This window comes from Aquarana catesbeiana, linkage group LG06 (genome assembly GCF_042186555.1).
Source record: "Aquarana catesbeiana isolate 2022-GZ linkage group LG06, ASM4218655v1, whole genome shotgun sequence".
NCBI lineage: Eukaryota > Metazoa > Chordata > Amphibia > Anura > Ranidae > Aquarana > Aquarana catesbeiana.
This window is the reverse complement of record NC_133329.1, coordinates 347,843,436-347,868,223: the sequence shown is the minus strand read 5'-3', so window position 1 is coordinate 347,868,223 and position 24,788 is coordinate 347,843,436. Positions and strand designations below refer to the sequence as shown.

Genomic DNA, 24,788 nt, shown 5'->3' with positions numbered 1-24,788 from the left:
TTTTCAGGTTTGTCATCAAACTTAGTGAGACCTGTCTTGGCGAGCTCTCTGTGAAGCATGTATTTAGTGAACTATGACATGTCTGTGTTTTTGGACTGTGGATGCACAGCTGCCTGTGGAACAAAGTCAGTTACATTGGCTGGTGTGCTGAGATTGAGTGACTTTGGTAGGATTGGTGTTGCAAAGGTGTTCATATCCGACACTGACTCAGAGATGATTTCCGTGTTAGGTTAAATATATTCCATACATGGCAAAGGATTCCCAAAGCACTGTGAATTAGCTCAGAAAACAGCACAACAAATGCTGAGTGCTTTGAGGCTTGATGCTTCTTATTGAAACATTATATGCAGCTGTCCAGCAAGGGATAAGTCACTCCTCTTTTTCAGGCACTAGTGAGTCTGAAATTCTGCTTGAGCTATTGAGTTTTTTCAACAGGGGTGCAAAGACAGAAGAAAACCGAACCTAAAGTTCTCCCTGCTGGCTCAAAATGCAAATATTAAATATTATTTTATATACCTAACTTAAAAAAAAACTCAAATTTTATTATGAATAAATAAAGAAAATTTGTGCACGACGCTTTACATTTCCTTAAAAAATATGCAGATTTGTGAAGTTACTGATAGGCCTGATCTGATGCTTAGATCATTATTATCTTCTGTGTTATAGATCAGGAGTCTCCAAACTTCTCAAACAAAGGGCCAGTTTACTGTCCTTCAGACTTTAGGGGGGCTGGATTGTGGCCAGTGGGTGTAGAAAATGTCCCGGGCCCACATTTGCAAGAAAAAACATTGCTTCAGGGTTGGTGGTCAGTTACATAGCACCTGTGGTCAATAGGAGGAGGAATAGTGCCCCATCATTGGTATCAGTGGAAGGATTAGTGCCCCATCATTGATATTAGTGGGAGGAATAGTGCCCTATCATTTTTGTCTGTGGCAGGAATAAAGTCCCACTGTTGGTGTCACTGGGAGGAATACTGCCCCAAGGGCCAGATAAAGGCTAGCAAAGAGCCGCATCCAGCCCTCGGGCCACAGTTTGGAGACCACTGTTATAGATCTATGTGATCATTAAGAGAAAGAAAGAGGAGGAATGGCATAGGGTTCATAGAAACATAGTTACATCAATGGTTCTCTGCAAGAAAAAAATAAAATATATTAATGTTAACAACTCTAATTAACTTTTTAGGGAGAACAAGGAGTTCAAGGTGTACCAGGACCTCGTGGACCTCCAGGAGAAGGACTTCTGGGACCAAAGGTCAGGGCATAGCTTGATGCATATAATAATTCTAAACGTCCTAAATAAAAGCTTACAGTGAAAGATAAACGTATTATTTTTCAGGGTGACCGTGGCTCTTTTGGTGAAAGAGGAAGAAAGGGAGATAAAGGTGATGGTGGAGACCCTGGATCCCCAGGAGAAACAGTAAGATATACTCTGTCTCATAGACCATAGAAGAAGCATGCAACAGTAGTAAACTTTGATGTTAAACATTTATTATGCCTGAGAAGTGATAAAATGAAGCATACTTGATATTTGCCTAGCACACATCTTAGGAAGTTATTTCTTTGGACAACTCCATTTCTCTTGCTTTTCATGTATATCTATCAGCATTTTGCAATGAGTGATCAGAAAATGTTTGCTCTGCATCAGTCTGGCAATACACACTCCAAATCTAACCTAAACCATTCAAATATAGTTGCCTGTACAAATGTTGGGGATTGTCCCATTAAAGTGGTTCTAATCCAAAGGCTAAAGTTTTTTTTAATCTTAATGCATTCTTTTCATTAAGGTAAAAATACTTTAATGTTCAGCTCCCCTCCAGCCCATCCTAAATACTTACCTAAGCCCGATCTTGATCCAGCGCTGTGCCCGAGAGTAGCAGTGCTTTTAAGTAGTTAAAGAAAATAAATTATTAATGCGCTCTACTAGAATAACAATCAGTGCACAGCTCACCTCAAGTAAATACAGGCATACCCCACTTTTAAGTACACAATAGGGTTTATTTACTAAAGCTAGAAAATGGAAAATCAGGCTCACTTCTGCATAGAAACCAATGAGCTTCCGGGTTTTATTACCAAAGCTTAATTGAACAAGCTGGGGTTAGAATCTCATTGATTTCTATGCAGAAGTGAGCCCAATTTTGCACTTTCTAGCTTTAGTAAATAAACTCCATTGCGTACTTAAAAGTGGGGTATGCCTGTAAATTGAGTTGGTTCAATGGGTATAACCAACAAACCATAATCATGCATAAAAATGCATAAAAATTGCATAAAAATTGCATGTGATAAACACATTAGTGGTATGTGTATAAAAATGCGTGAACGGATTCAATAAATAAAGCCATCAAAAATATACATGCATAAATTTACATGAAATTGCATGTGATAAAAACACACGTGATAAAAATACACTTAACCAAAAACAATATGTGTAAAATGTATGTTTACAAGTGTTGGCGCTCATGAGCTAATAATTCAATGAACAATTCATATTAGGACAAATAGGAGAAATACTACAAATAATATATATAAAGTAAAATAATCTTCTAACACAAATACTAATGTTTAACCCAACAGTTCATTGATTATACAACATGCAACCAGATGAATCATGCAAATAAACAAACAGTATCATTGTGCAATGAACAAACGAAAAGCAGAGAAGGATAATAATCACAGTGATGCACTCACATAGACCCAGTAGTATTGTGCATAAGGGATGCAATCAGCCTAGGTGGGACAAGAGGTGGTGGCACATCTTCTTTCAGAAACCTAGTTCAATACAGAAAGACAGTTATAAGGAGCATTCCAGCTGTTTAGACAAACAAGTTTCTCCAAACTAGGAAATGTGTTTTGCATTAAATTAGCCTCAACTAAATATAATTTGAATACTGCTGTAGACTGCAGATCAATAATATTATACAGATAATACAGATAATCTGGATTTGGATCTGTTTTTTTACAAAATAATAAAAATGGTATAATATAGTCATAGTCATGCATATCACCAGAATGGCTTTGTCATAGACTGAATTCATCATTAAGCCATTCTGTTGAAATGTGTCAAGGTGACTCTGTTGTACAATTTTTGATATTTTGTACAATAAAATAATTTATGTCCTTGAGATATAAATCTGCAGATCAATACCAGAGCCAGAATGGAGATGGGCTTGTCTACAACGTACCTCCAGGCAACAGGTTTAGGGGTTGATTTACTAAGACTGGAGAGTGCAAAATCTGGTGCAACTGTGCATGGTGGCTAATCAGCTTCTAACTTCAGCATTTTCAATTAAGCTTTGACAACAAAATCTGGAAGCAGATTGGTTTCTATTCACAGCTGCATCAGATTTTTCACTCTCTAGTCTTAGGGGTCTCCACATTTTCTAAACAGTTTACTGTCCTTCAGACTTTAGGGGGGCTGGACTCAGGTCCAATTGTTGGTATCATAGGGATGACTTGTGCCCCATCGTTGATGTCATTTGGATGATGTGTGCCCCATTGTTGGCGCCATTGGGCCCAATTGTTGGTATCATTGGGAGGAATTGTGCCCCATCGTGGAGGTCAGAGGGGAGGAATTGTGCCCTTTTACTAGTCCTAGCTTGGGGGGGGGGATAATGCCCCGTTGTTGGTATTAGTGGATGAAATAGTGTCCCAAGGACCGAATAAAAGTAAACAAAGGGTCACACCTAGTTTGGAGACCACTGCCTTAGTGTATCTAAGAAATATGGCTTCATACTTTATCTTTAACATTGCTGTATGCTCACAACAGCTACCTAAATCAACAACAATACAATATTTGCTTTTTACAGGGCAGACAAGGCACTAAAGGAGAAGCTGGATTAACGGTAAGTATATCTTAGATTAAAACTGACTGGCCAAGCTGGCAAATGGACCTTAAGTGGAAAGTACAATGAATGAGTACAATTGAATGAAAAGTGCACTAATCTAAAGCAACCAGTAACAATCTTTTTTTGACTAACCCACCGTAGACTGCAATTTGACTGGATTTCATGCACTTTGTAGAGCCATTACACTTTGTACTGCCTTATTAAATGAGCCCAAAAGAACTGATGTCAGTTAGTGTTAATGGAATGTACTTTAGATACAGTATGTTGCATGTGGTCATCTAAATATAGTATGTTAAGGAGCTTGTTTTTTTTATTACACAGAGAGAAGATATAATTAAAATGATAAAGGAAATCTGTGGTAAGTAAAAATAGTTATGTTAACACCATATGTTACACCACAATAAAATAGGCATTAGTAACATAATTAGGAGAATTTTCTTTCTTACATCTTAGGGTCAGTTTTTGTAGGTGGACCCGATCGGACCCTCCAGTCTCCTCTATGGAGCTGCGGGTATCAATGAACATGTGTCTGTTAACACTTGCCGACATCCACACCAATCCTGTCTGCTAAAAAAGGATGGTGGATCGGATAGCAGTCAAGTGTAAATGGACAGATGGCTTGTTTACATCCGACCGCCCATAGAGGAGAGCGGGCGGTGTCTGTGTCCGCTCTGCATAAACGGAGAGAACACAGACCTGTCATCTTCCTGCTCAGTGGGGATCAGCAAACAGATTCCCAGCTGAGCAGGTGGACTGCAATGGAGCCTGCCCCGTGTGGAAGGGGACTTACAGTGGAAAGCATAGTTATTTGTATTATAGATAATAAAGTTGATGCAACTCTAGAATTCACTTGCCTTTTATGCAAATTTATGACTCATTTAGACTCATTTAAACTCCAAATGCCTATTCTCTTCTACCGCGTTATTCTTTTACTTCAATCTCAACCTTTGTTTCACTTGGGTCAGCTTACATCTTGCCTCCTACGGTAGTCTGGATTATCTGTCTTTAGTTATCACATTTTTACGCCCAAACTATCTGTGGAGCTTCATATCTCCTATTTCTTATGGAGCTTGCCATGCACAGTGCAGTATTGCAAAGGTTTATTAGGTTTACTCGGCCAACGATTGTGTTTTATCAGACCAAAAATTTGGGAAGGGCACTTCTTTTTTTTCTTTGGTGCATAATAGTCTATATTATTATGTTCTAGGAATTTAGAAAAATGAAAGTTAATGGTGGAAGACTTTACTATGGTTCCAGAGTTTAGTAACAAATTAGCAGAGGAGGCATTTGATTCTAGGCCAATGGCATTGGGGGTTCCAACGCTTTTAATTATATAAGAATACTTGTCTCTTCTTTCATTAAGGCAACAGTAGATGTTTAATTCCATGCTGATCCTAAAGCTCTTGTTATTTTGAGGAGTAAGAACATATGCTGTATTCTTTGATAATTGCTTCTACATCGGTTTTATAATAACAGCCATGGATATACAGTAGTGACACAGCACTACTTAAAAAAAGAGCCCGTTAAGCCTCTTTGTGAACTCACCCATTAAAAGTATTAGTTATGTAAGAAACAGTGGCAAGAAAATAACAGTTGAGAAAAAGGAAAGCAGCTTTATAAATCTAGCCTATATCATGTAAATTTACCAGTAAACACGCCTGTTCTTTTTTTTTTTTTTTTTGTAGGTTGTGGTGTTAAATGTAAGGAAATACCTATGGAGCTTGTCTTTGTGATAGACAGTTCTGAGAGTGTTGGGCCAGAGAACTTTGAAATCATCAAAGACTTTGTGACTGCTCTTGTGGATAGAGTGACTGTAGGCCGAAATGCCACCCGAATAGGACTTGTGCTCTACAGTTTAGAGGTGCGTCTAGAGTTTGGTCTGAACAGATTCACCACTCAACAAGATGTGAAGCAAGCCATCAGAAAGATGATGTATATGGGAGAGGGCACCTATACAGGAACTGCAATTCGAAAGGCCACCCAGGAAGGATTTTTTGGTGCACGGTCAGGAGTCAGGAAAGTGGCCATTGTTCTCACAGATGGTCAGACGGACAAGAGAGAAGCTGTGAAATTAGACATAGCTGTGCGGGAAGCTCAGGCCGCTAATATTCAAATGTATGCCATTGGAATTGTAAATGCTACAGATACAACTCAACAAGAATTCATAAGGGAACTAAATCTAATAGCTTCCGAACCAGATGCTGAGCATATGTATCTCATTGATGACTTCAACACTCTTCCAGGTAATAAAAGAACAAAAATGCACAATGTAGTTATTTGAAGTAACAGCTTGTGTATCTGTACATATTTGTTTACTTTTTATATTGTACTAATAAGGGACATGCTGATAAAAAGAGGGAGCAGAGTGATAGAGAGATGAGCTCTTGAGTCTGCTTCTCCTTTCACTGTCCAGTCACAGGCTGGGGAGGGAAAACATTTGTAAATATTGCCTGCAGCAGAGAAAATTCAGATCACCTGCCCTGACAGACAGGGTTTTGCTGTGTGGTTGAACTTTGTAATTCTTAGAACTGGATGGACAGAAATACAGTACAATTTCTTTGTCAGGTAAAACCCCTTAAATGTACTTCACTTGTATATTTAGCTGCTTGCCTGGAGGCCAACTTCAGAACTACCAAACATTATTATATCTGCTTTGTAAAGGCTAATCTACACCTGAGCATTACGCAGCTCTAAGTTTGAGGTTCTACAAACACTCAACATCCAAAATCTCAATGTTTTCAATTGTGCCTGTTCACACCTGAGCATAGTGTCGCTTAAAGCTTGCAGCTCAAAAAGTATTTGAGTTTCTTTTTAGCTACAAGCTGCAAACTTCAAGCATTTTTTGTCCCCAATAGACTTTAATGGGAGTGCCTGAAAAATGCTCGACTATGCGTGTTGCTCTTCTTTTACCTAGTTTTTTTCAGTGGCTTAAAAAAAATTAGAAAAGAAAACAAAAAGATCGGAGGAAATTTATTGAACAAACAGCAAATGCATGTAAGTTGTATTATTACTATCTGTTTTAGAAAAAAACATTTACCTTGAAAAATAGAATTGTAGCTGAAGCCTAACTAGTGTTAAACATGCCCCCCCCCCATTCTAGCACCTATACTAACTAATACTAACTAACCTGTGTAAAAACTTTACTGTACTTACCTATTTTTAGCCCACTCTGGTCCAGTCACGTGATCCGGCTCCCCTCTGTCAGCCAGTGGAGACTGCAGGGGAGAGTGGGGACCGCCAACAATGGCTGCACCATGGGAGCCTATGGGTGACATTACTGCTCCTGGCTTTCACAGCAGTTGTCAGGTTATCTCTGCATTCCCCTGCAGCTGCTGCTGGCTGACACAGGGGATCACATGACCAGACCAGAATGAAAATAGGTAAGTATATACATCTTTTTTACACAGGTTAGTATAGGTGTTAGGAGGGGGGAGGGTCCATTGTTCGGGCTTTGCCTGTACTTTATTACGGTTTTAAGAATAATTACTTTTTATGTCTTATTAGTTGTATTATCTCTAAACAGCTTTGGAGTCTAAACTGGTGAACCAGTTCTGTGAAGATGAAAATGGTGCTCTCATCTTCAATCGAGTAGGAAGCAAAATCAACCCAATGTTCCCGATCAAAGGCTCTTCTACAATCACTTATCCTGGAGCTGAAGTGAACAGAGTGAACACAGAAGAGACATTAAGATTAGAAGAAAAGCGTAAATTGGAAGAAAGACTCAGATTGGAAGAAGAGAGAATTCGACAAGAACAGATTCGTAAAGAAGAAGAAAGAATCCGTCAAGAACAAATTCGTAAAGAAGAAGAGAGAATTCGACAGGAAGAAGAAAGACGAAGGGTAGCTGAAGAAAAACTCCGACAGACACAAGTCCCGGTATGGCAACTGTAACATGTTGACTGTGAACAGTGACAAATATTTTATAAACTGTGTGTGTGTGTGAATATATATTGTAGATGCTTGGTGCCTTTATATTTAGACACAGTGGGCACTGACATAAGTCAGTGCTATTCAAAATAAGCTTGAAACACCCAACACCCAATTGAAAAGTAACATTCAGCTTTCTTAAGATATGACAACATTTTATTTCAATCATCTTTATTCTTTGCATCAGGTTGCAATGCAACGCAATGTGAAATGAACTCATAGGACTGAAGGCAAGTTGCCTTTTCTGTGCATCGGGATTGCATTGGCCAAGGCCACCACGAGTAGCTGAACACATATAGGGGTTGATTTACTAAAGGCAAATAGACTAGGCAAATAGACTGTGCCCTCTGCAAGTGCAGTTACTCCAGAGCTTAGTAAATGAGGTAAGGCTTCACTTTGCAAAGAGTACCCAATCACCTGCAAGGAAAAAATATAACACATAATTTTTGCTTGCATATGATTGGATGATGGAAGTCAGCAGAGCTTCTGCTCATTTACTAAGCTCTGGAGCAACTGCACTTGCAGAGTGCAACTGCACTTTGCAAATTGCACAGTCTTTTTGCCTTTAGCAAATTAACCAGTGTGTTCAGGCCCTAACAGGGCTTTGTAAATCTCACTACTGGATGGATAGAAATACAAATCCTTTAGTGGGTAAAACAGCTCTAAACAGAAAAAAATGGGCATTGCAGTTGTTGTGTATAGAGCTGCATAGCTTCAGACCGGTCAGGGTGCCTATGACCTGTTGCGGCATAGATGCCAATAAACTTCTGAAGGTACGCTGTGGTATCTGGCACCAAGTTGTCAGTAGCAGATCCTTCAAGCCCTATAAGTTGCGAGGTGGGGTCTGCATGGATTGGACTTTTTTTTCCAGCACATTGCACTAATACTCGATAGATTGAGATGTGGAGAATTTGGATGCCAAGTCAATACCTAGAATTCATTGTGGTGTTCCTCAAACCATTCTTGAACCATTTTAGCAGTGTAACATCCACATGAATGGCAGGATCCAATTTTTCCCAGCAGAACATTGCCCAAAACATCTTACTGCTTCTGCCGACTTGCTTTCTTCCCATGCTGCATTTTGGTGCCATACACACACACCCAACGCATTCGTGGGTTTAGTCATCCTTTAATATATAATATAGCAAGAATGTAACCTTATTTTATACTGAGCACTCAAATGAAATCATAAATTGTCCAACAATTGATAATTGCTTACTTTCACATGTCCACCACTAATATTTTCTGACTGATGATCTTACCCCATCAGACTGTTATTTGCAGTACATTTGAATCATTCATTACAATTTTTTGGTAACCGCCAGATTCTGAAAAATACATTGGTATGAAGAGAGAATGCGGAGGATAAAGCTGTATAATATATGTCTTGCCTGAGGTACCTGTATGGTTATGAAAGGCATGACAGCTAGCAAGGAGTAGGATCTCTGATTGGAGATCCTTATCCTGTGCTCACAAATGAGTCTAAATGCAGGATTCTGTCATTCACTTATCTATTGCTGTTACAGAGAAAAGAAGTAGTTATCGTACCAAGTGTAGATGAGGGAGAAGATGAAGACGGGGACTATGATGACGATGATGAAGAAATAGAGACACTTCCGACTAATACTAGAGGTAAATGATGTGCTTCATTTTAGGATTTCCTTCAAAGTATAACTAAAAGAAAACATTTTTTTTTTAGTTTTAGATAGAGTGGAGAGGGGTTAGAACACTTGTCAGGTTTTTATTGATGTCTGTGCTCCTGTTAGGAAGATTCACCCTCTCTATTTGTCATGCTTACTGCTATCCCCAAGTTAAAAAAATCCCAAATTTGGGGTTTACCCCCAGAACAGGAATAGAGGAGAAATCTTCCTGTGCAGAGAGTATCTGGTGACCCTGGTGACAACAAGGGATCCCCTTACTTTGGTGGGATTTACCATCACTGCCTGTTTGGCTATGGAACAGGAAGTGAATAGAAATCTCCCAAATGGGATACACATGGCCTACTTTAAGAATACCTTACACCTGAAGCAAGACCTGTGCATTTAGCAAAAAAATACCTTAAACCACCCCCCAAAAAAAACTGTAGGGAAAAGAAGTGCACAAAATTCCTCCCTGCTTAGATAGAGCAGGAAATAATTAGAAGCCCTGTCAGTTTTTTTTTGCAGTCTGTGTCCCTTCTGGGTAGATTCACCCCTCTACTTGTCATTATCCCTTAGACCACATATGGCAAACACAAGGCCCATGGGCCAAATCCGGTTCACTTGTCATATGGCCCTCACACACAGTTTTGCAGTAGGGTTGCCACCTTTTCTTCAAGCCAAACCCAAATACTTTAGCGGTGCATGGCAACATTATTGTTGTAGTAGCATTGTAACAGACCTGGGACACCTTTTGGGTGCACCATGGAGAGGAGTAATGCGGCGAACAGTGGGTGAGCCCAAATTGCTGTAACAGATGGCATCAGATGTGTGTGTCTATCTCGGTCACTTCAGGAGCCACAGTCTGGTCCGAATAAGGTGTGTGGGTTTCAGGCAGACTAAAACCTGGACATGTGACTCAAAACCTGGACTGTCCAGGTGAATCCAGGTCAGGTGGCAACCCTAGGTGTCACCCCCTCCCCCTCATAATACAGAGGTCAGTGTCACCCCCTTCTTCATAATACAGAGGTCAGTGTCACCCCTCCCCCTCATAATACAGAGCATAGTCTCACCCCTCTTCTTCAAAGTACAGGGGTCAGTGCCACCCCTTTTGTAATACAGGGGTCAGTGTCACCCCCACCATAATACTGGGGCTCCCCATAGAGACCCTATTAGATCAGTTGGACTAGAGGTGGGACTGGAGGTATGTGTGTCCGGGTTTCAGGCAGACTGAAACCCAGGCGCATGTGTCAAAACCCGAACTGTCCGGGTCAAAACCAGACAGGTGGCAACCCCATTTTGCAGACAGACCATAGCAGAGGAGATCGGGTTGCACTCTGTACATAGCGCACTCCAAACACTGCATTTTTTTAATATAGCGTTGTCAGAAACCATGAAATCAGGCCGGTACAGAAGTACAGTTAAATCACACTTGTTTAATAATAAAAATAAAAAGAACAAATGTAGTCAAAACATAGCCAAAGTTCTGTAACCGGAACAGATAGTCAGCCAAGCCAGAAGTCAGGGATCAATGTAGTGGAACAGCAAGCAGGATCTGGAGCCAGAAGGGATGTCAGCAAAGCAAGCTTGAACAGGATCACAGGAGATTTCTGTGATGTTGACCAAGGCGAAGGCAGAGATCCACTGGGCTGAACAACTTAAGTAGGCAGGGCTAACAAGCAGGATATCATCAACAGCTGAGTAACTGTGGAGAGATAGGAGCTGGCAATTAGCCGACAGCTGAGCGACCAGCTCTGAGAAAGAAGGGCTGAGCCCATCCCTGACAAGCGTACTCCTGAACTCCGCACTCTGTACGTAACGCACCCCTAAACCCTGCACTCTGTACATAGTACAACCCTGAACTCTGCACTCTGTGGATAGGGCACCCCTGGAACTGCATTTTGTACGTAGCACACCCCTGAACCCTGCACTCTGTACATAGTACAACCCTGAACTCTGCACTCTGTGGATAGGGCACCCCTGGAACTGCATTTTGTACGTAGCACACCCCTGAACCCTGCACTATGTATGTAGTGAACTCCAGCTACAACCGACGCTTTGGGGGCAACCATACTGCTAAGGTGGCCAGCAATTAAAATGAGTTTGACACCCCTGCCCTAGACAGAAAGTGCTGAGACATGCAAAATGTTATGGTTTCCACCAGAAGAAGAGGTGACAGTAAACCTTCCAAAGGGGTCGAATGTTTATGTGAAAACTGTTTAAGAGTTGATTTACCCTCACTTTCCTTGCAAGCGCAGAACAGGAAGTAATATTTAATCTCCCCAATGAGACACAGTCAGAAAAAAAATAAAGTGTAAGTGGTTTTAACTCTTCCCTACCCTCACCAAAACTAAAAACTTTTGGCTATACATACACTTTAGGAAACAATACAATGAAGTATAAATGCACCAGATCAATTCATTTACTTTACTAAAAATATATATTTTTTTTGCTTGTTCTGTCCCATAGTGGTTTTGTCACCAGGTGGAAGTTCATCTAAAGAGAAAACATCATCTTCATCATCAAAGACCTCATCTTCCACCATAATATTATCTCCATCAAGTTCAGCTGAAAGAAATGGGCCGATACAACCATCAATAGGTAAGCATGGACCCTAGCTTTTACTGTTTAAACCACACATAGGTGAATATAGGCATTAGTATTTCTATGTGGTAAAGCCAGGGCAATTGTAATAAAAATGGTGAAAGGTCTCAGGAATAAAACATATCAGGAGAGACTTCAGGAACATGTACATGTACATTCTGGAGGAAGGAAGGGAAAGGGGAGACATGATTGAAACCTTTAAATACATCAAGGGGGTGAATAAGGTACAAGAGGGCAGGATTTTCAATATGAAAGAACACAGGAATTTGACTTCAAACTAACTGGAGTAAAGTTCAAAACTCATTTATTAAAGTATTATATTACTGAAAGAATAGTTGATGCTTGGGATAGACTTCCAGCAGAGGTAGTGAGTTAGACAACAGTAAGTGGCTTCAAACATGCTTGGAACAAACATAGATCTATACAGATCTATAAAAAAAACCCCCAAAAAATCAGTCAGGCTCGATAGACTACTTGGTCTTTTTTCTGCTGCCACTTTTCTATGTTTCTATGGTTCTAATTGTATTCTTTTAATTAAACTAGCACTCCAGGCAGGGTAAAAAATATAAAAGCAACTCAGGCTGCAATAAACACCTGTAATCAGAGATGTTCACCAAAATACTTCTATTCTGCCACAAGATGCCCTCAGTCTCCTGGAAGACTGGGAACATACTATGAATAAATGAGTGTCATGGCCCCACCCCTGAGGGAGCGTCACCATGGCGTTCTTCGTTCATTATCACATCAGCGCCAGTTTCTGCATCCCAGAGGGCTCTATAACCCAAAAGTCCTTGTTTCTGTAGCTTTAGTACATCATTGCTCACACCCTTGTGTTCCTCTTTTTTCAGAGTACATCCAGGATGCACGGTGCAAGCTGCCATTAGATCAGGGTCCTTGCAGGACATACATAATAAAATGGTATTATGACAAACAAGCCAATTCCTGTGCCCAGTTCTGGTATGGAGGCTGCAGTGGTAATGGTAATCGCTTCGATACAGAAGAAGAATGTAAAAAGTCCTGTGTTTACAACCTAGATGGAGGTAAGTGAACCTGTTTCTATACAAGATACAGTATATGACTCCCTGTCGTATTTAATGCACATCCATTCCATCTACCATATTCCTGTATGTATCCTTTTTTTTTATTTCTTACATTATCTATTCTTTTAGTATATCCTTCTATACGTTAAAGTGCATCTAAAGCCAATATGTTTTATAGTTTTGGATAGGGTATGGATGGGTTTAGAACCTCTGTTGGTTTTCAAATTGCTGTCTTTAAGTAAAATCACTATATTTGCAGTACCAAGTAAGCACATTTAGGATCTTAGGTGCAAAGATCTCACAACTAGAGTTCTTAAAATACAGAAGCTAATAGATTATACAGCCCATCTATAAAATACACAAAATTAAAAGTGATTCTAAAGCCTTGGTGTTTTTTTACCTTAATGTACTCCCTGCATTAGGGAGAAAACACCCCACTAGCTACCCCCCCTCCAGACACTTACCTGAGCCTGTCAGTGATCCAGCACTGTGTCCAGCTGCAGTCTCCTCTCTTTTCTCGTCCTCTTCCCACAGGGACTTAGGCAGCAGCAGGAGTCTCCTGCTGCTGTCAATCAAAACCTGCAAGCAGAGAGCAGGGGCAGAGCTGAGCTGAACTGTGTGTTTCTATCGACGCACGCAGGATGGCTTGGGAGTGAGCCCAATGGTGTGCCCCCATAGCAAGCTGCTTGCCATGGGGGCACACTGAGAAGAAGAGGAGTCTGGAGCACCAGTGGGGGACTACAGAAGAGAAGGCTCAGGGCTGATCTGTGCAAAACCATTGCACAAAGCAGGTACGTCTAACATGTTTATTATTTTAAGGGAAATAAATTGTGAATTTGCCATGTTTCATGTCTTCAGTGCTTTACTACATATGGACTGATGGACTGATTTTGGATATTAGGTGTGGACAGCCATAAATTGTATTATTGCATGTGTATATTGAGTACCGTATTTATCGGCGTATAACACGCACCGGCGTATAACACGCACCCCAATTTAGGAGGGAATTAAAAAAAAAAAACTTTTAGGAGGGAAGTTGAAGGGAAAAAAAACTTACATTTAAACGCCCATCATTGCAGCCTTCTCAGTGCAGCCTTGTCAGTGCAGCCTTGTCAGTGCAGCCATGTCAGTGCAGCCTTGTCAGTGCAGCCTTCCCCAGTGCAGCCTTGTCAGTGCAGACTTCCCCAGTGCAGCCTTGTCAGTGCAGACTTCCCCAGTGCAGACTTCCCCAGTGCAGCCTTGTCAGTGCAGACTTCCCCAGTGCAGACTTCCCCAGTGCAGACTTTCCCAGTGCAGACTTTCCCAGTGCAGCTTTCCCCAGTGCAGCCTTCCCCAGTGATCCCAGCCATTCTGGGCTTCAAAATCGCCGATCGCGATTTGAAAATGGCGCCGCCGGCGCCGAAATACACAGAGCCGGTCCTCGGCTCTTTCCGGCGGCTGTCGTTCACTTTCGGCTCCACTCGTAGTCCCGAGCGGAGCTATCCGAACCTAGCCGAGTAGGTTCGGATAGCTCCGCTCGGGACTACGAGTGGAGCCGAAAATGAACGAGAGCCGCCGGGAAGAGCCGAGGACCGGCTCTGTGTATTTCGGCGCCGGCGGCGCCATTTTCAAATCGCGGTCGGCGATTTTGAAAATGTGACAGGTCGGGATCGCAGGGGATCGGCGTATAACACGCACCTGAGATTTTCCCCTGGTTTTAAGGGGAAAAAAGTGCGTGTTCTACGCCGATAAATTATAGTGAAGTATTGTTTGTACATAGTGATCTATCAAGCGCCCACTTTGTTTGTTCTCTTGCTAAAAACAAATGTGAGCATTTACAGTCACTTTAAGTATCAGGTTTGGGTCAACTGAGTCTTTAGAGCTCATTTTATCTTATAGTATGTTTTATTATATGTAATTACTTTTTTGCCTTATTCTTTTTTCTACAGAGAAATAATGTGGCACTTATAGTCCTCTAATAAATGGTGCTACTCTTGAATCTGAAGGATTTGTTTGTAAGGACACATCTTAAACAATCCCTGAAATGTGCCTGTTCTTCAATTCCATTGTCTCTGATGATCGTGAAATGTGATTTCTGGGGAAGAAAGTTTCAGAGAACAATCACCTTCATTTTAATATATCTATAACTCAAGAACATAGGTGCTTTGTGTTCACCAGGAGGATGTCTATCATATTACACATTCTATGAAACCGAGGATTATGTGAACCATGTTCACTAACATCTAGAGAATCTTTGCTCACTCCTCTCTGATACCTACAGAAATTGACTGTTTTCTCTAGTAAAAGGAACACAAAAGAAGAAAATATACAACTCTTTTTGAAAAAAGTCAACTAATGATGCACAAATAAAAGCTCTCATATGTGTCGAGAATTGGAGATAATAGCTAATATATATATTAGATATTGTATTATACCAATGGACATTTTAGGCACAGGGAGGCTGAATAAGGAAGATTTAGATATGTACAGTTTAGTTGGCTGTCTGTAGAAAATTGCCTTTGCAGAGATCAGAACTTTGTTTGGCATATATTAATTTCAAATAAACTTCTGATAGTCTGTTTTTAATAATGTTCAGAGAAATTTTAATAAAATCCTTTTCTGATTATGGCTCTTAAAGACTCATCCAAAAGCGTTCATTCTATTTGTAGTTAGAGCATGAAAGGCTTAGTCTACTTTTGGGTCTTAATGCTGCGTGTTACACCAAACAGGGAATCTGCAGAAGCATTCAGGGCTGTGCTGTGAAAGGAAATTTCTGATCCCGCACTCTTAAAGAATATGTAAACCCAGCATTTCATATTCCTGATATGTGCCTGCTGTACCGTGTACTTATATGAAAAAGTACCCTGATCTCTTTGTATTGCTTTCTTTATGTGAAATCTCTAGTGTTCCTGCCAGTCCGCCTGCTTTCTTATTTAAAACTGACCACACCAAACAGGAGAACACACCGTGGTCAGTTCTCTAGTTAAGCAAGGAGCTCAGCAGAGTTACCACCTCATCCCTTTAACCCCTTCCCGACCAGCCACCGCAGTTATAATGTGGCAGGTTGGCTCCCCTGGGCGAACCGTCGTAGCTATGTGTCGGCTTGCGTTTTTACCACTAGGGGGTGTGCGCGCCCATGGCGCAACACCGTTGCCCATGCACGTGCCTGGTGGTAGCGATGACAACCGGGCACCCGCGATCTCTCCACACAGAGACAGAACAGAGATCTGTCAATGTAAACAGACATATCTCCATCCTGTCAGGGGTGAGGAGAGCGATCGTTGTTCATACTAAGTATGAACAACGATCGCTCTCCTCACCCAGGCAGTCCCATCCCTCCACAGCTGGAATCACTCCCTAGGTAACACAGTGAACCCCTTGATCGCCCCCTACTGTTAACCCCTTCTCTGCCAGTGACATTTACACAGTAATCAGTGCATTTTTATAGCACTGATCGCTGTATAAATGCCAATGGTCCCTAAAATGTGTCAAAAGTGTCCGATCTGTCCGCCATAATGTTGCAGTCCCAATAAAAATCGCTGATCACCGCCATTACTAGTAAAAAAAAAAAAATAATATAATAATAATAAAAATGCCATAAATCTTTCCCCTATTTTGTATAGCTTTTGAGCAAACCAATCAATATACGCTTACTGTGATTTTTATTCTGAACAATATGTAGAAGAATACATATTAGCCTAAACTGAGGGAAAAAAAATAGCTTTTTTTTAAAAAAATGGGGATATTTATTATAGCATAAAGTACAAAATATTGTGTTTTTTTCAAAATTGTCGCTCTTTTTTTGTTTATAGCGCAAAAAAAAAAAATGCAGAGATGATCAAATACCACCAAAAGAAAGCTCTATTTGTGGGAAAAAAGGACGTCAATTTTGTTTGGGTACAACGTCGCACGACCGCGCAATTGTCAGTTAAAACAACGCAGTGCCGTATCGCAAAAAATGGCCTGGTTATTGAGCCAAATCTTCCGTGGCTGAAGTGGTTAAAACAGAACACATGTTAATTACACAGGTTCTGTGGCTGATTAAGGTGGTATTTAAACTCACTTGGTGTTCTATCTGCATTAAATTAGCGGTACCTGTGTAATTCATATGTGTTTGGGTGTGAAGGGATGAGTTGGCAACCCTAGAGCTCAGCCTGCTCTCTACCAATGATCAGACTTGTCCTGACAGCCCGAACCACCCCCCCCCCCCCCCGTCTCCCCTGCACAGCCTTTCACTGGAAAGTTCAGTGTACTGCTGTTTCTTCTTCCCCAGCTCTTATGCAGCTGAGAACAGAGGGAATGTGATCACTTACAAAAAGGGAAAAAAGTATTCATAATATCTTTTATATCCATACACAAATCTTTTGCCTTTCTTTTCTATTTTACACTGAATGGGTTGTTTTACAAGGTGATAATTTACAATCACTTTAAGTCCATTCTCCGTATATTTCTATAAAGAGTCCTCTAAGGGCCTTGAGATACCAACATTGTGTTTCAAGTTTTGATTTTAAAGTGTTGATTGGGAAAATATGAACACATTGCGGAGATGGCCTAAATATGTTTTTTTTTGTTGTTGTTTTTTTTATACATATTCGTTGACATCATAAATGAAGTCATGCCAGTCATAGTAGAACTAAGGGTAGGAGTTCCCATTGGTGTCAAAGACAGCTTTTAAACTCAACAGGAGATAAAACTCCTTCCACTCTATCCACAGCTAAACACATGTGTGTTTTTTACATTTTAAAAAATAATGCATAGCTCATAAGTTAGCTACACACACTTTGATTTTTTTATTTTCTATGCAATCAATGTGCAATTCTATCAAAACCATTAAGAATGCAAACAATTGAATAGCAATAACCTACTTACCGATTGATTTTGATTTGGTTTTAATTGTAATCAAACAATCTGAGTTGATCAGCCAGAGCGAAAAAAATAGTTGATCGTTTTGCATTGATCGGCAGTACTGAGATACTTTGCTAAAGAATACAAACGTATTTCAGTTGATCAGATTATGAGATTTCATGGTGGAATCCAAGGTGCAATTGATAACTTATGATCATAATGTACCTATTGATTGAAATCCACTTTTCATATTGGTCAAATGGGTTGTTGACTATAGATCGGTTATTCTTGTTGGACAAGTTTGATCAAAAAAGGAATCAATCAGTTATCGCAGCATGTATGGCCACCATAAGTATTTTATATCAATCAGATAAAAAAAAAAACTGTACTATAGTTTTAATTGTCTCATTACTCAAAAGAAAAAAAAAAGAAAAAAAACTTGCACCAGACTTTTTAACTCATTGAAGTTGTATGTGTATATTCAATGTAACATCATTGTAGCAATAAAAAGTAGTCATAATTAGAGTATTTCATTATAGTGAGCCTAAAATATGTGTTTTTATTTGTAATTATTTTTATATACTGATAAATTACGTAAATAACCTTTTGTTATTTAAACGAATTAGCTAAGTATTAGACGTAGTGATTGTTATAACAAACCACCACTGTGCCTCATAATGTTACTGTAGTATCTTGATCCCTATTGTTTTGTTTGTACGTTTTTTTTTCGATTAAGTGTGTTATTGTTTGTAAATTGATGTATAAAAAATTTGCTGTGTGAATATGTCAATTATTCACACAGGCAGAACAACTCATCACCATCATTTTCCTAATATGTTTATTTTCCTAGGATTGCCAGTAGCATCTAGTGGCAATAATGAGGTATTATTCCTGATTGAGGTGCCTCAGGAAAAACTACTGCATTACTGACACTAGATAGCGCTGAAAATAAATATAATAAGGTAATAAATGTATTAAGAAACTTTCGGTGAAGATTCGCCAAGCTTGTGCAAATGATTTACATATTCACACAGCAATTTTTTTTTATACATTGACGCCTACTTTGAAAACAATAAAAACTGATTTTTTTTTAGGTTTAAACAATACAGGGTACATTTAGTTGTTCAGTAAATTAAAGCAGAACTCCATTTAAAAATAATAGGATAAAAAAAAAATGAATAGCTCAATAAAGATAAAATAACAAAAATAGCTTTTCCTACAGTATGATTTTTTTAAATTAACTTATTAAAAATTTCAAACATGGAAAGGTCTGGGCTAAGATCACTTTCCACAACATTTGATAAATGTTTTTTTTCTGTTTACCTATCTGATTTACTTTCATGTGTTACTTGGGACTTGACTTCCCTGACTTCTAAGCTAAGCCCTGCCATCTGCCTAACTCTCTTTCTAATAAGAGTGCACTTAAAGTGTTACTAAACCCACAACAGTAAAATCAGTCTGTATATGCAGTAAAGCATGCTTGTTATACTCACAGTGGAACCTAAGGGGTTATTTGTCTGTATTGTGTAAAAAGGCTGTTTGATCCTGTTTTCTCTGATCCTCCCCTTCTTCGATTGTCCCCAATCCATCTCCTGGCATTACAGAGCATTGGGGGGCACTATGTGCAGTTTGGTGTGTATTGCTAGAGAGTTTTTTTGTTTCTTTTTGGGAGGGTGCATGTGATCAGCACTTTCCAGACAGAGGGCCAGGGGTCCTGCAGCCTCATAGGACAGTCAGAGTAGAATGAAAACTCCTCCTACATGCTTTAACCAGACACTGCTAGAAGTCATAAGACAATATTCTGCTGTTGAGAAAAGGTGTTTAGCAGTTTATATTTACTAAAATAATTGCATTTCCATGTTCTGTGTACTGTGGGAGACCAGATATAGTGAATGCAGGGTCCTGGGTTTAGTAACACTGTAATAGCCACTCAAGTGCTCCCACTGGACAGAGGTAATGCACTTAAGCCGGGCTTAGAACAGGAGTCAGAACCCAAAACTGGGGCAATAATCCTGAAGGTTGCAGGCACACTGGAGCACCAGTAGCATCCAGGGCTAACACCTGGAAATTTACCTATTAAAAAAAGTTGGGGTATGCTTGGTGGAGTATATGGTGTATCAGCCAACCTCTAAGCATAATGTTTTGGGGAATTAAGTATATCTTTCCATTGTTCATCATCAGCAGGTTCTTATATCACACTCCCATATTCATTTTATACTTTGACCTAGCTCCAACCCATATCTTATACTTAATATTTCATATAAAACAACATGTAGTTATAATTTGCCCACAAATACATATTCACAATATTAGCAGCATTATTTGTAAGTTTAGCAGCTAAACTTTTTTTTTTTTTTTTTTTAGAATAATGCAATTTCAATGACATGCAACGTTAATTTGTATTTTTATAAATATATCATTAAAATGTTCCTTGATGGAAATCCTAAATTGTTTGGGTGTGTTTTTGTCTTCATTTTATCTCTATAAATATACATATTGTAGCAGGAAAGGCTTGCAGCATTATAACCAATAAAGCATTGCAACTAGGGAAGCACCGATACCTTTTTTTTTACAGACGAGTATGAGTAACGATACTTGTGCTCATTAGGGAGCACCCCCCAGTTCGGTTCGCAGCGGAACATGCAAACAGACCAAAAATTAGTGCGAACACGCGAATGTCTCACTGCCTGTGATTAGCGCCGCGATGTGCCGACTTTCTGGTGGGCTCTGCATGTGGGCTGTGCAAACATGCCGGAGCTCATCCTTATTGTTAAGTTGAATCTGTTTGTAATTTGGAACAAGTACATTTTTTAAGTGTAGCTCCAGCCCAAAAATCTAGTTTTAAGCTTTTTGGATAATATAGGGCAGGTTTATCACCCCTGTAACATTTTTTTTTGCTGTCTGTGCCCCTGTTCAGGAGATTTCACCTCACTTTCTGTCCCAATGACAATTGGATTTAGAAAATTTTGGGTTATTAGGGAAACAAGGATTAGTGATAAAGCTTTAGTGGAGACACCTTTTTCCCATATTAACTCTTACAGGAGAGAATTTCCCTTCCTAGGGGTAGATTTCCTCTCACTTCCTGTTGTCTCCCTCCATTTGTAAGTAGGAGTAGTTTGTACAGTAATGCCCCGTACACACGGTCGGACTTTGTTCGGACATTCCGACAACAAAATCCTAGGATTTTTTCCGATGGATGTTGGCTCAAACTTGTCTTGCATACACACGGTCACACAAAGTTGTCGGAAAATCCGATCATTCTGAACGCGGTGACGTAAAACACATACGTCGGGACTATAAACGGGGCAGTGGCCAATAGCTTTCATCTCTTTATTTATTCTGAGCATGCGTGGCACTTTGTCCGTCGGATTTGTGTACACACGATCAGAATTTCCGACAACGGATTTTGTTGTCGGAAAATTTTATATCCTGCTCTCAAACTTTGTGTGTCGGAAAATCCGATGGAAAATGTGTGATGGAGCCTACACACAGTCGGAATTTCCGACAACAAGGTCCTATCACACATTTTCCATTGGAAAATCCGACCGTGTGTACGGGGCATAAGTCTGATGTTTGAAAATAGGGGACCGCCTGAATATACTATACGGCCTGCCCTATACACTATGCGGAAAATTGGGCCTTAGGTGTTGGTGGTACCAGAACACTGTAAGCCCTCACAGTTACTCTTGATGGGCGCTGGAACGGACCCTGCTGTGAAATATTATATCAAGAATTGTAATTATATGCCCCTGTTAAACAGGGGCAGAAAAATTGGGCCTTAGGTGGTGGTGGTGGTGGTGGTGGCACAACACTGTAAAGCCTCACAGATACTTTTGTTGAGCGCAGGAACAGGCCCTGCTGTGAAATATTAGATCAAAAATTGTAATTACGCGTCCCTGTTAAACAGGGGCAGAAAAATTGGGCCTTAGGCGGTGGTGGTGGTGGCACAAGACTGTAAAGCCTCACAGATACTCTTTTTGAGTGCAGGAACGGGCCCTGCCTTGAAATATTAGATAAAAAATTGTAATTACAATACAGTGCAGCCGTAGTGCAGTTGCTACTACTTTTCTGGTGGTGTACACAGTACACAATACAGTGTAGTGTGGTGTTGCAAAACAAAATATACATCATGTCCAGAAGGCCCCCCAAGGAGAGGCAGACGCTCACAGGCCACTAAAAGAGGGCAAGCAGGCTCTGTGTCTACAGTCAACAGTGCTGGTCATGGACATGGTGCATTCTCTGCCGGTGGCCGTGGGGCACACTTTTTTTTCTGCTGCTGGCCCTGTTATTGAGCCAGAACATGCAGAAGAGTTGGTGGAGTGGATAACAAAGCCATCCTCATCCTCCTCATCCTCTGTCACCCAGGCTCAGAGTAGTTTTCCTTCCAATGCAGCTGCCAAAGCGGCCTATTCCACCGGCTCCTTGTCCACAGTCACTCCTTCAGTAGCCCAACCATCATGCATGGAAGAGTCCCCCGAACTATTCAAACACAGTGTCAGGTACATGCCGCTGGAGGATGCGCAGCGATTTGAAGGCTGTGATGTTGGTCCCCAGGTTGAGGAAGGGAGTAACGTGAGCCTAGAGAGAGGGGGTTCCCAAGAAGGACAAGAAACTGACAGTCATGTTCCCCCAGCTGCAGCATAGTGCTCAGTTTGCTCCAGTGACGAGGAGGGAGGGGATGATGAGGTCACTGACTCTACTTGGGCGCCTGATAGAATAGAGGAGGAGGAGGAGGCACAACTCCAATGAGGCAGGATGTCCTCTAGGGGGCAGCTTAAGGGCAGCCACCCTACTGCATCACGCCGCAGAGGTCTGCAGGTGCAGGGCGCTGCTGATTCCCTGCTGATTTTGAAAAGTTCCTTGGTGTGGGCCTTTTTGGACACGTGTGCAGCAGATCGCATCATTGCTGTTTGCAACCTATGTCTGAAGCGGATCAAGGGAGGCCACAACAGCAGCCGCTTGGGCACCACATGCTTGACCAGACATATGACGACCTCCCATGCAGTCTTTTTCCCGTATACTATATTTGAGATTTAATATCTCTCAGATATGATTTGGGTTAAATGAGAGTTCTTTGACCATGAGTGAAAGCTTTAACACAATAACAACATTTATTGGTGAGTAGTTGAAAGTCTATCTAATACACAACCATCTATCTATAGTCTACACCAAGGAAGAAACTATTACGTTAAAATAAGAGAATTACATGAAGGAATACAGAGAATATTCCTGAAAACATTAATCTGCAAACATATTTAGTTACAAGTAAAATGCAGACCTATTCGACCACAGTGTCAGGTACATGTTGCTGGAGGATGCACAGAAATTTGAAGGCTCTGATGTTGGTTCCCAGGTTGAAGAAGGGAGTAAGGGAATAACGTGAGCCTAGAGAGAGGTTGTGCCCAAGAAGGACAAGAAACTGGCAGTCATGTTCCCCCAGCTGCAGCATAGTGCCAAGTTTGCTCCAGTGACGAGGAGGGAGGGGATGATGAGGTCACTGACTCTACTTGGGTGCCAGATAGAATAGAGGAGGAGGAGGAGGCACAACTCCAATGAGGCATGATATCCTCTAGGGGCAGCTTAAGGGCAGCCAACCTACTGCATCACACCGCAGAGCTCCGCAGGTGCAGGGCACTGCTGACTCCCCGCTGATTTTGAAAAGTTCCTTCGTGTGGGCCTTTTTGGACACGTGTGCAGCAGATCGCACCATTGCTGTTTGCAACCTATGTCTGAAGCGGATCAAGCGTGGCCACAACAGCAGCCGCTTGGGCACCACATGCTTGACCAGACATATGACGACCTCCCATGCAGTCTTTTTCCCGTATACTATATTTGAGATTTAATATGATTGTTGGGTTAAATGAGAGTTCTTTGACCATGAGTGAAAGCTTTAACACAATAACAACATTTATTGGTGAGTAGTTGAAAGTCTAATACACAGCCATCTATCTATAGTCTACACCAAGGAAGAAAATATTAGGTTAAAATAAGAGAATTACATGAAGGAATACAGAGTATATTCCTGAAAACATTAATCTGCAAACATATTTAGTTACAAGTAGAGTGCAGACCTTTCCCATAATTACCCTTTACACCAAGGTTCCATTCTGATGGTTGCTCTCCCATAAAAGTGTGTGTTTCCCTCCCATCTAGTCTGTGTATATCATTACATGCTGATGCCTCATTGGTTGGCATAGCATGGCTCTGATTGGTGAGCTTCCCTATGCCAGCTTGGCCAAATTGGTAGCACTGAAACTACTGCCTTTTTCAGCTGGTAAACTCTGCCCCCTTTCGTGAATTTGAGGAATGTGCTGTACCTCAGTTGCAGGTTCCAAAACGCCATTTCTTTTCATGGAAGGCCATTTCAGCTCTCTACCGGCATGTGGAAGGCAATGTTTTTGTCTTGTTGGACAGGGCGGTCAGCAGTAAGGTGTATATTACCGCAGACTCGTGGTCTAGCAGGCATGGGCAGGGATGTTACCTTTCCTTCATGGCACACTGGGTAACATCTGGCTGCTGAGAGCTGGGAAGGATGCAGGACAGGGTTCAGTATTGTTGGAGCTTGTTCCGCCACCATGCCTCCAAAATGCTAGCGGTGATTCTGCAACAGGCTCTCTCCTCCACCCCCTCCTCTTCTTCTTCCTCTATGGCATCTTCTGCAATTTTGTTCTCTGAACCAGCAGTGCTCCATAAGCGTTCAAGGGGCTACGCAAGCATTTAGGCAAAAAGATGCCATGCGGTGCATGAGTTACATAGTTACATAGTAGGTGAGGTTGAAAAAAGACACAAGTCCATCAAATCCAACCTATGTGTGTGATTATATGTCAGTATTACATTGTATATATGATGCAGTTGTTCAGGTGCTTATCTAATAGTTTCTTGAAACTATCGATGCCCCCCACTGAGAAAACCGCC

General features: G+C 40.9%; 1 protein-coding gene across 1 annotated transcript in view; it reads left to right on the top strand.

The window, feature by feature from the left end:
* Nucleotides 1-13,057, top strand: part of COL28A1 (collagen type XXVIII alpha 1 chain) — a 99,038-nt gene extending 85,981 nt beyond the window's left edge. Inside the window, exons 27-35 of the mRNA XM_073634008.1 lie at nt 1,183-1,251; nt 1,336-1,416; nt 3,803-3,838; nt 4,163-4,199; nt 5,527-6,084; nt 7,365-7,717; nt 9,295-9,400; nt 11,875-12,006; nt 12,858-13,057. Of these exons, the coding sequence (XP_073490109.1) occupies nt 1,183-1,251; nt 1,336-1,416; nt 3,803-3,838; nt 4,163-4,199; nt 5,527-6,084; nt 7,365-7,717; nt 9,295-9,400; nt 11,875-12,006; nt 12,858-13,057 (1,572 nt within the window). The remainder of the gene's footprint in view (nt 1-1,182; nt 1,252-1,335; nt 1,417-3,802; nt 3,839-4,162; nt 4,200-5,526; nt 6,085-7,364; nt 7,718-9,294; nt 9,401-11,874; nt 12,007-12,857) is intronic.
* Nucleotides 13,058-24,788: the final 11,731 nt, after the last annotated feature.